Source organism: Hemiscyllium ocellatum, chromosome 1, assembly GCF_020745735.1.
Source record: "Hemiscyllium ocellatum isolate sHemOce1 chromosome 1, sHemOce1.pat.X.cur, whole genome shotgun sequence".
Taxonomy (NCBI): domain Eukaryota; kingdom Metazoa; phylum Chordata; class Chondrichthyes; order Orectolobiformes; family Hemiscylliidae; genus Hemiscyllium; species Hemiscyllium ocellatum.
Genome location: NC_083401.1, coordinates 128,459,860 through 128,472,246, shown reverse-complemented (window position 1 = coordinate 128,472,246; position 12,387 = coordinate 128,459,860). Strand labels below are relative to the sequence as shown.

General features: G+C 42.1%; 1 protein-coding gene across 1 annotated transcript in view; it reads right to left on the bottom strand.

Annotated features, from left to right (window-relative positions):
* Positions 1–11,591, bottom strand: part of cops4 (COP9 constitutive photomorphogenic homolog subunit 4 (Arabidopsis)) — a 65,393-nt gene extending 53,802 nt beyond the window's left edge. The window contains exon 1 of the mRNA XM_060831912.1: positions 11,498–11,591. Coding sequence (XP_060687895.1) covers positions 11,498–11,571 — 74 coding nt within the window. The 5' untranslated portion in view covers positions 11,572–11,591. The remainder of the gene's footprint in view (positions 1–11,497) is intronic.
* Between the last annotated feature and the right edge of the window lie 796 nt (positions 11,592–12,387).

Genomic DNA, 12,387 nt, shown 5'->3' with positions numbered 1-12,387 from the left:
TGTGTCCTACAATTGTGTACCCCACAACCATCTGAAGAAGCAGTGTTCCGAAAGCTAGCGCTTCCAATTAGACCTGTTGGACTATAACCTGGTGTTGTGTGATTTTTAACTTTATAGTGTGATTCCATGTCAGATGATGAAGATTTGCCCATCACATCCAATAACTTTTCCTGACCATTTCCATTCCATGTCCTTCTCACTCAGTGTAACTCATGTTAACAGATCTGAAATCTCCCCCTGACAGTCATATGTGATGGTTCAATACTTGGTTAATTCTTTCTGACATCTCTCCTTCAATGAATGCCTTTACATTAATGCATAATAGCTTCAGATGGATGCTCATAAAATAAATATTCATAACCCCAGGATTCCTGCAAATGAAGGAATTTTGAAATTATCCAAAGCGCTAAATAGCACACATGCCATGTTCCTATATCAAGTCATTGTTGACATGAAGGCAAATATGATAGTTAATTTACATATAACAAGGTCCCATGACCTATGAGACAAATAATTAAACAACTTGCTTTAGTAATATTGGTTAAATAAGCTGGGACTCCCCTGCTCTTCTGATAGTGGCAAGAAATCTTTTACATCCACACTGCATCCAAGGATCCTAAGAGAGGTACTAATGGAGATAGTGACTGCTTTGGATGTAATTTTCAAAACATCTTTGGATTCAAGCAAAGTGCCAGAGGATTGGAAAACTACCAATGGAATTTCTCTATTCAAAAGTGAGGCAGGGAAAAAGTGGGTAACTATAGACTGATTAGACTAAAATCTATTGTTCGAAAAATGTTCAAAACAATTATAAAGGAAGTAATTGCAGCACAATTGTACAAGATGCTGGTGAGACCATGTCTGGAGTACTAACAGCAGTTTAGGTCCCCTTACTTAAAGGGGAGGTTTCATTTCTTCGAAGGCAGCTCAAAGAAGGTTCACTCACTAATCCCTGGCATGGAGGGATTCTCTTATGGGCAAAGGCTAAACAATTTGGGACTCTACTCACTGCAGGTTAGAAGAAAAAAAACTTGTGGGATTCTTAAAAGGGCTTGACAAGGTCAATGCTCAAAGGATGTTTCAACTCAGCGGGGTGTGTAGGACGAGAGAATATGGTAAAGGGCCACCAATTTAGGGCTGAGACAAGGAGGAATTTCTTCTTTCAGAAGTGTGGGAGTCACTGGAACTCTGTGCCAGAGAACTGTGGAGTAGAATCCTGGTGTATATTTAAGGCAGAGATAAATAGATTTTGATCAACGATAAAATCAAGGGATACAGGGATAAAAGGTAGGAAAGGGTACATGAAGAATGTCAGATCAATCAAAATGCTACTGAATGACGGAGCAGGCTCAAAGGGCTGATTGGTCTACCCCTGTCTCTATTTCCTTTGGGGTGCACTCTTATTTTGATGAATTTCAACATTGTAGTACCTCCTCAAATAACAGTCTCAATTATTTTTCAGCTTAAGGTGTATATTGATTACTTTCAAGTTCAGAGGTGAGAATGTAACCTCTGAGCCAAGGCTGGGACTATCAGGAATTCATGTAGAACTTTTTGAAACTTGCTATGGTTTTCTGATCTCCCCTACCACCACTGATAATGTTTCACAATTCTATCTCCTTCTTAAGATCATAATGTGACCCAACTTTCCTATTTTCTTCAGACATTCAACATTTAATTTTTCAATACTTTACTGATTAAGAGAACTTCTTTATATTTGTGAAATGCTTCGATCTCATTTGGAAATTCCTTCCTCTTCCCTAAGACGAAGGCAGAAAATCTTCCTCATGAATCGGCCTCTCAAGCTCAGGGGTCAGCCTCAAATTCTTCCCCAGGACTCCCCATAATATCATACTTCTTCCATGTGTTGTGGAGAACAAAGCAAAACAATATATCCACATATGGCATCATCAAGCTCAAATACAACTTTACCATCAGATCCTTAGATTTATGAACATTCTGTTAGCAACCACTTCCAATTCTAACGCCTGTAGAGGGCAACAGCAGCTGATAGTTCCTTCAATAGTTCTTCACACATCATGTTTCATCTGTCAAACTATTAGGTACACTTAATCCAACCTATTATTTTCCCGTTGATCATTTGGGCACAGACCTTATGAATCTGACTCTGCAGCTGTCTTAAATACCGTCCTGAAATTCCAGGTTTAAATCCCAATTGGGGTCAACACCCGCTTTTACCTGAAGGGCTATTTAAAAAAAACCACTTTAAATAAAAATGATTGGGAGTCACAAGACATTTCTTAACTTGGAAAATTATCAAGCGTCTCTGGTAGAATGCATAATGTACATAGATTATCAGAGAGGAAAACATAATTAAAGTAGACTTAACCAGTAGTTTGGTCAGTAAAACCATCTTTGAAAGAAACGCCTAATTCAAAATGGGGAGTAAAGCCTTTCCTTGCAATAAGAATCGGGAAAGAACTTGATTGAGGTATATGAAATTATAAGGGGCACAGACAATAGATTGGAAGGAGCTTTTTCCTTCGGTGGAGGGGATCAATAACCAGGAGCATAGTTTTAAAGATAAGGAGCAAGAGGTTTAGAGGAGATTTAGGAAAATTGTTTTCACTCAAAGGATGGTGGGTATCTGGAACTCATTACCTGAAACGGATTGTAGAGGATTGGAACCATCACAACATTTAAGAAGCATTTAAATCAAACAGCTGAGGATCCTGGGATTGTATTCATTGGCATTTAGAAGATTAAGGGGAGACTTAATAGAAACTTACAAGATAATACATGGCTTGGAAAGGGTGGATGCTAGGAAATTGTTTCCGTTAGGCGAGGAGACTAGGACCTGTGGACACAGCCTTAGAATTAGAGGGGGTCAATTCAGAACAGAAATGCGGAGACATTTCTTCAGCCAGAGTGGTGGGCCTGTGGAATTCATTGCTGCAGAGTGCAGTGGAGGCCAGGACGCTAAATGTCTTCAAGGCAGAGATTGATAGATTCTTGATGTCACAAGGAATTAAGGGCTATGGGGAGAATGCTGGTAAGTGGAGTTGAAATACCCATCAGCCATGATTGAATGGCGGAGTGGACTCGATGGGTCGAATGGCCTTACTTCCACTCCTATGTCTTATGGTCTCATGGAATACTACAAACATATGCAAAACTTCAGGCCAAGTGTTGGAAAATGGGATTATGATAGATGCTTGATGATCAACAAGGACACTATGAGCTGAAGGGCTTTTTTCCATGCTGTAATACTGTATGACTATTAACAAAAGGTTGTGGCCACACTCACAATAAATGATCATTTCTGCTTTGCATTACCCATAACCATGGCAAAGCCACACCATTGAAACAGATTTATTTAGAGCATGATGTTTCTCATTAAGATAATAATTTCAAACTATAAGATGGAGCATCTTCAGCTAATTACACCTACAATAAAAATATGATTGTTAATTTTTTAGACTTTTCTTTTAAGCATGATCCAACTGAAAATGCTTGGAATTACAAAGTGAATGCGAAAGAACTGCATATGGCTTGGAGCCACAGGCGACTGGCCTATTTGTGGTTACCTATGAATACCAACAAGGAAGGGGATTCCATCATAGACTTCTTGGCTTCCCATTCACATGTTCTCTTCACAGCAAATTAGTTTCCCCTCACTACTATTGCTGTCTCTTAGACAATATTGTTTAACAAATTGTTATCCATTTTAAAGGTTTGTTTGCAGTAATTTGAGCTTAAAAAAAATAAATCAAAAACGTAGATATAATGGCCTTACAACTTGCTAATGTAGCCCTGACCACCCAGCCATCCCACAAAAAAACATAGGTACACAAAACAAACAGAAAAAAGATTCCATCAACAGGAAGAATCTTTAATAAGTTTATGAAACTACTCAGACAAGATCTAGCCACTGCTAGTCAGGAATCAATTCCACACATCAACTGCTCAAAAAAAAACTGGTCTCAAATCTTACCTCAGGCTTGTTTGTTTTCTTACTTGTTTATTCCAATTATAGCTGAAAAGGTGTTGCTGGAAAAGCGCAGCAGGTCAGGCAGCATCCAAGGAGTAGGAGAATCGACGTTTCAGGCATGAGCGAAATGTCGATTCTCCTATTCCAATTATAGAGTTATACAGCACAGAAACAAACTCTTCAGTCCAACTTGCCCATACTGAATAGATATCAAATACTGAACAAGTCCCATTTGCTAGCATTTAGCCCGTATTGCTCTAAACCCTTCCTATTCATATACCCATCCAAATGCCTTTTAAATGTTGCAATTGCACCAGCCTCCACCACTTCCTCTGGCAGTTTGATCCATACACGCACCATCCTATGCATGAAAGAGTTGCTCCTTACGTCCCTTTTAAATCTTTTCCCTCTCACCTTAAACCTACACCCTCTAGTTGGAACTGCCCTGTCCTGGGGAAAAGACTTTGAGTATTCATCCTATCTATGCCCTTCATGATTTTATAAACCTCTCTAAGGTCACCCCTCAGCCTCTGATGCTCCAGGGGAAAAAGCCACAGCCTATTCAGCCCCACCCTATAGCTCAAACTCTCTAATCCAGGCAACATCCTTATAAATCTCTTCTGAACCCTTTCAAGTTTAACAATATCTTTTCAAAAACAGAGACCAGAATTGAATACAGTATTCTAAAAGTTGCCTGACAAATGCCCTGTACAGCCTCATCTATTCAATGCACTGAGTAATGAAAGCAAGTTTGTCAAATGTCTTCTTCACCACCCTGACTACCTGTGACTCTTTCAAGAAACTATGCACCTGCACTTGTAAGTCCCTTTGCTTGGTAACACTCTCCACAACCCTACCATTAATGGTATAAGTTCTGCCTTGATTTGACTTACCAAAACATAATACTTCACATTTATTTAAGTTATTCTCCATCAGGCACTCTTTGGCCCACCTGACCAAGATCCCACTGTACTCAGAGGGAACCTTCTTCATCGTCCACTGCACCACAAATGTTAGTGTCAACTGCAAGCCTACAAACCATACCTCCTGTATTTACACCCAAATCACTCAGTGAACCATGCACAGTCCGTCCCCCCCCCCAACAATCTGAAGGACAACACTTCACCACCATCCTGTCTTGTACCTTCAAGCCCATTTTGTATCCAGCTTGCTAGCTTCCCTGGATTCCATGTGATCTAATGTTGTTAAACCCATCTACCAAACAGAATTTTGTCAAATGCTTTGCTAAAGTCCATATTCCGATTCTGTCTTCATCAATCTTCTTTGTCATCTCTTAAAAAAGATCAATTAAGTTCATAAAACAGGATTTCCCATACACAAAACCATGTCAACTCTTCCTAATTCATCCATATCTTTCCAAATGGACGTAAATTCTTTCCCTCAGAATCGCCTACAACCTACCCACCATGGGCATCAGACTCACTGGGCAATAACTCCCTGGCTTTTCCTTACCACCTTTCTTAAATAGCGGTAGTCAACATTAGCCAACATCTAGTCTTCTGGCACCTCACCCCTGGCTATCAATGATACAAATTTCTCAGGGACCCAGCAATCTCTTTCCTAGCTCCCCATGAAGTTCTAGGGTATATCTGATCAGGTCCCAGGGAATTTATCCACCTTTATGCGTTTTAAGACATCCAACACCGGGACGGCACGGTGGTTAGCACTGCTGCCTCACAGCGCCAGAGATCCATGTTCAATTCCCGCCTCAGGCGACTGACTGTGTGGAGTTTGCACATTCTCCAGGTGTGTGCATGGGTTTCCTCCGGGTGCTCCAGTTTCTTCCCACAGTCCAAAAATGTGCAGTTCAGGTGAACTGGTCATGCTAAATTGCCCGTAGTGTTAGGTGAAGGGGTAAAATGTAGGGGAATGGGTCTGGGTTGGTTGCTCTTCAGAGGGTCTGTGTGGACTTGTTGGGCCGAAGGGCCTGTTTCCACACTGTAAGTAATCTATCAAACACCTCCTCCTGTATAATATGGATACTTTCAAGATATCACTGTTGTGGTTCTGTTCGCCGAGCTGGAAGTTTTTGTTGCAAACGTTTCGTCCCCTGGCTAGGCGACATCATCAGTGCTTTGGAGCCTCCTGCGAAGCGCTTCTTTGATGTTTCTTCCGGTATTTATAATGGTCTGTCCTTGCCGCTTCCGGTTGTCAGTTTCAGCTGTCCGCTGCAGTGGTTGGTATATTGGGTCCAGGTCGATGTGTTTGTTGATGGAGTTTGTGGATGAATGCCATGCCCCTAGGAATTCCCTGGCTGTTTTCTGTCTGGCTTGCCCTATGATAGTAGTGTTGTCCCAGTCGAATTCATGTTGCTTGTTGTCTCCGTGTGTGGCTACTAGGGATAGCTGGTCGTGTCGTTTCGTGGCTAGTTGATGTTCATGGATGCGGATTGTTAGCTGTCTTCCTGTTTGTCCTATATAGTGTTTTGTGCAGTCCTTGCATGGTATTTTGTATATTTCATTAGTTTTGCTCATGTTGGGTATCGGGTCCTTCGTTCTAGTAAGTTGTTGTCTGAGCGTGGCTGTTGGTTTGTGTGCCGTTATGAGTCCTAAGGGTCGCAGTAGTCTGGCTGTCAGTTCTGAAACGCTCCTGACGTATGGTAGGGTGGCTAGTCCTTTTGGTTGTGGCATGTCCTCGTTCCATGGTCTTTCTCTTAGGCATCTGTTGATGAAACATCAAAGAAGCGCTTCGCAGGAGGCTCCAAAGCACTGATGATGTCGCCTAGCCAGGGGACGAAACGTTTGCAACAAAAACTTCCAGCTCGGCGAACAGAACCACAACAACGAGCACCCGAGCTACAAATCTTCGCACAAACTTTGAAGATATCACTATTTATTTCCCCAAGTTCTCTGGCTTCCATATACTTCGCTACAGTAAATACTGACATGAAATACTCACTTAGCATTTCACCCACCTCCTGTGGTTTCATATGTAGACAGCCTTGTTGATCTTTAAAGAGTCTTTTCCCTTAAATGTATTTGTAGAATCCTTTTGCATTCTCCTTAACCCTATTTGCCAAAGATATCCCATGTCCCCTTTTTGCCCTCCTGACTTCCCTAAGTATACTCCTACTGCCCTTACACTCCTCCAGAGATTCACTCTATCCAGATGTCTATTCCCGACATATGCCTCCTCCTTTTTATTGACCAGAGCCTCAATTTCTCTAATCATCCAGCATTTCCTACATCTACCAACCTTGTCCTTCACATTAACAGGAACATACTGTCTCTTAATTCTCATTATCTCATTTTTAAAGACCTCCCATTTTTGTACCATCCCTTTACCTGCAAATAGCATCTCCCAGTCAACTGCTGAAAGTTCTTGCTTGATACCATCAAAATTGGTCTTACCCCAATTTAGAACTTTAACTTTTGGGTCAGGTCTATTCTTTCTCGTAACTATTTTAAAACTAATAGAATTATGAACACTAGCACCAATTAACATTTTAAAAATCTGCATTTTATTGATTCTCTAACAAAATACATCAGTCTCACAAAATACTATAGAAAATTTAGAGTAGGGAAGTCTTCAATTATTCTTGTTGCTTTCCTTTGATCGTATTCTAATGCACCAATATTCTATTTGTTGCAGACTGTATTTCAAAATTAAAAACACAATCAGTATTCCACCATCCAATTATTCCAAGAAACCATCAAGTATGACAAAACCTCTTGCTTTGCAACCAAATACCAACAACATAACCACCTGGAAGAGATGGAACCTAAACATTTAACTAAAGTATTAAGGAATACAAAGATGCAAAATGTACCCTGAGTTGGAGACTTCAACTTGCATTTCAACATACAACACAGGTCTACTTGAATCCTAAATAGCATAAGCAGCAAATGATAAACATGGTCAAACAATTCCACAACCAAATGTCCATATCTAAGCTCTACAGTCATGCCACAACCAGTCACAAATGGTGATGAACAATCACACAACTCATCGAAGGAGAAGGCTAAACAAATAGCCCCATCCTCAAAGATGGGAGAGCCTTACACTTGTTCAAAAGTGAAGATTAAAGCATTTGCAACAATCTTCAGCCATAAATTCTGAGCGCATGAACCATCTCACCCTCTGCCAAGGCTGCTCACATCACAGCTGCCAATTTTCAGTCATATTGATTCACTCCACTCCATACCAGAAACAGAAAAGACACTGTATACAGCAAAGGCTATTAGCCCTCACAGTATTCTAGCAATATTACTGAATTTGTGCGCTCCAGAACTTGCTGCAGCCCCAGTCAAGTTTTCCAGTACAGTTACTGGAGGGACAACTACCAAACACTGTAGAAAATTACCCAGAGGAGTCCTCCATAGAAAAATTATGAGGAATCAAATCATAACACTTTAAGGTATAGGAGCAGAATTAAGCCAAGTGGCCCATCAAGTCTGTGCCACCATAGATCACAGCTGATATCTTTCTCAACCCCAACCCCATTCTCCTACCTTCTCCCCATTATGTTCAACCCCTTACCCATCAAAAATCTGTTTATCTTTGTATTAAATACACTCAATAATGTGGCCTCCACCACCTTCTGTAACAAGAAACTCTCCAGATTCACCACTTACTGGCTGAAATTTTAAAGAAATTCTCATCTCATTTCTAAAGGATGGCCCCTTCACTCGGAGTCTCTCTGACTAGCAGAAACATCATTTCCATGTTCACTCTATCCAGGCCCCTCAATATTCTGTAAATTTCATTTGAACACACCCCCCCCCACTTTTCATTCTTCATTCCCAATCCAATCCTCTGGCTTTTCCCCCATCCTTCCCCATGGCCAGCACATTTAGCATAAATATGGGGCCCAAAACTGCTCACAATATTCCAAACACAGTTTGACCTAATGCTTAAACAACCTCAGAAGCACATTTCCCCTCTTGTACTCTAGCCCTCTTGAAATGAATGTGAACATTGCATTTGCCTTCCTGTCAACTGAACATGCACGTTAACCTTAACAGTGTCTGAATGAGGACTCCATCGCCCCTTGTGCTTCCGATTTCCAAAGCCTTTCCCCATTTAGTAGGCAGTCAATGCTTTTATACAACCAAATTGCATAACCACACACGTTCTGATATTATATTCCATTTACTATTTCTTTGCCCATTCTCCTAGCCTCTAAGTCCATCTGCAGCCTCCCCACTTCCTCAACATTATCTGTCCCTTCACTTTCCTTCAAGTCATCCACAAACTAAGCAACAATGCCCTCAGCTCCTTCATCCAGATTGTTAATACGTAACATGAATAATTGTGGTCTCAACTCTGATCTTTGTAAAACTCCATTAGACACAGAGTGCCATCCAGAAAAAGACCTTTATATTCCCCATTGTGCCAGTCAGCCATTTCTTCTATCCATACCAGTACCTTGTCCCTAACACCGTGGGCTCTTATCTTATTTCACAGCTTTCTGCACAGCACCTTGTCAAAGACCTTCTGGAAAGCCAAATAAATCATGTCCACTAGTTCTCCTTCGTCTAAATTGTTTGTTACCTCCTCAAAAAATTCGAACACATTTGCCAAGCATGACCTCCCATTGACAAATTCATGAAGATTCAGCCCTATTTACCAAGCACTTCCAAGTGTTCTGCAATCTCTTCCTTACTATCCTGAAAACTGGTCAATTACCATCACATCAATCTAGTCTCACTCATCCGGTAAGAGTCACCAAGAGTACTAACGAACAGCACTAACTCAGCAATAACCTGCATCAACCATCTTCAGCTGCTTTATCAATGACCTTCCCTTCCATCAGAAGATCTGCAGTGGGAGGTCCACTGATGACTGCACAATGTGCAGCACCATGACTCCTCAGAAAATGGAACAGTTTATGTATAAATGCACCAAGACCTGGACATATTCAGAGCTAACAAGTGGGAAATAACATTTGTGTCAGACAAGTACCATACAATGACCATCTCCAATAAGACAGAATCTATCCATTGTCCCTTGACATTCAAGGGTATTACCATTGCTGAAATCCCTCACTATCAACACCCTGGAGATTAATTTGACTCAAAACTGTGTGGAGTAGACATGTAAATACTGTGGCCTCAAGCGCAGGTAAGAGACTAAGAATCCTGCAATAAATAACTCACCTCCTGACTCCTCAAAGCCTGTCCACCATCTATAAAAAGCAGAATGCATGATGGAATACTCCCCACTTGCCCTGGATGAGTGCAACTCCAACCACACAAGAAAATTGACAAAGCAATCTACCTGGTTAGCACCACATCCATAAACACTCACTCTGTTCACCACAAATGCACAGTACCCTCTGTGTTTACAATCACAATACACATGGCAGAAATTCTCTAAGGCTCCTTAGACAGCACCTTCAAAATACATAAGCACTACCACCTAGAAGGATAAGGGCAACACATATCTGGGAACGATTCGACCTACAAGTTCCTGTTCAAACCACTCATCATCCTGACTTAGGAATATATCATTTGGTCAAAACCTGGAACTCCACCCCCTAACAATATAGTGGGTATAATTACAACAAAAGTACTGCAGCAGTTCAAGAAGGCAGCACACAACCACCTTCTCAAAGACAATTAGTGTTGGGCAATAAATGTTGTCCCAGTCGAAAAACCTACTTCCATGAATGAATACAAACAAAAAAATGCCCTCAAATTTTGTAATTCTAATGTGAAATCTTTTCTTTTCCCTTGAATTTTCTTTTTGTGCAGGTCTACTTGTACCTTCCTCAGCACTAATAACTTCGAATGAAAATATAAAAACTGCACTATTAGTTCACAATTAAAGGGCACAGCAATCGCGCTCACTTCAGTGTACAGAGCCCGGGACCACGCAACAAATAGTGGTCAATAACAGCACTGGCAATTTGTACCAGTAAATCCAGTATTTCAAGGATAAGCCCCATGGTTACTGGTAGCCCCGAGTGATGGTCATTCTTGATGTAAGGGGACACTGTATATTTGCAGGAGATTTGACTGCAATGGTTATGACATTTTAGCCTAAATCTGCGCACCATGAATCCCTCTCAGGTTGCCCAACTGCTGTTTTCACAACAACAGTCATCTATCTCATCACAAATTGCAGATTGGATCCGGGACGGTTGAGTTTGATATCGCTGCAGCGCGGGGGGGGGGGGCAGATTCTTAAATCTGGAATCTATGGCCGGCGGGAGCGAGAATCTCTGTGGTCGGATCATTTTAGCAACAAATGGCTAATAAGTAACAATAATGATGCTTATGTTAGTGAAAACTGACGGTAAAGAACGTAACTCCCTCCCAAACGCGAAATAAAATTCTTCTCAGTCGCAGGTAGCGAGAGGAGAGACAGCTTTGGTCGTCAACACAAGCAAACCCGGGGACACAGACGGACAACAGCCGGGGGGAAGGGGGGGGGGGGAGTGTCTCTGCCATGGGAACCGCTCATCAGGCTGGGCGGCTGCGTGCGGGCCTAGCTCCGACAACTGCCGGGAGACAGCACGGCTGGGATCGGCCTGCCGCCTCCACACGCTCGCCCAGTCCTCCACCCCGCCGTTCCACTCACTTGCCGGCCAGATCCTTGTGGGAACCGCTGGAATTCATCAACACGGTCAACTCCTGCTTCATCGACGCCGCCATATCTCCCCCCGCTCACCCTCCCTCCCTCCCTCCCTCCGACAAAGAGCGTCAGCTGGAAGCAAGAGGTTTTCACTTTGTCCGTCATCGGGGCAGCAGCGCCACCCGCCTATTGGAGGTCTTACTACAGTCCTCCAGAAAAGCAGGCGCTGCCCCTAGTGGCAGGCAGCGCTTTGGGAATAAAATCTTGCCTTTCACATCTATGTTTGCAATTGTCCCCTTACCAAGTGATGAGGTGACCATCATCCCATCACAGTCTGCTCAATAAAAACAGAAAGTTATGAAATATTCAGCTGGCTGGGCACCGTGTGTGCAGCAAGAGACAGTTGTGTTTTGAATAAGATATGAATTCTTTGCAGTTGCACTAGTATTGAAATTGGGAAGGAACCACAGAAGGGAATGTTTGGGAGGGGGGGGAGTAGAAGGCAGGGGAGAGTGAAAAGGTGACCTGAAAAAAAGTCGAATGGTAATATTGCTGGAAAAGGCGCATCTTGCCGCGGTTTGTTTTTGTTTTGCACTCAGCAGGTTAATTCATAAGAATTTAAAAATGTGTTGCTGGAAAAGCGCAGCAGGTCAGGCAGCATCCAAGGAGCAGGAGAGTCGGGCTTCTGCCCGAAATGTCGATTCTCCTGTTCCTTTGATGCTGCCTGACCTGCTGCGCTTTTCCAGCAACACATTTTTAAGCTCTGATCTTGAGCATCTGCAGTCCTCACTTTCTCCTAATTCATAAGAATGCCAATTTAAATGAACCACTTTTCATCATTTATATAAATGATTTGGATGTGAGCATAAGGGGTATAGTTAATAAGTTTGCTGATG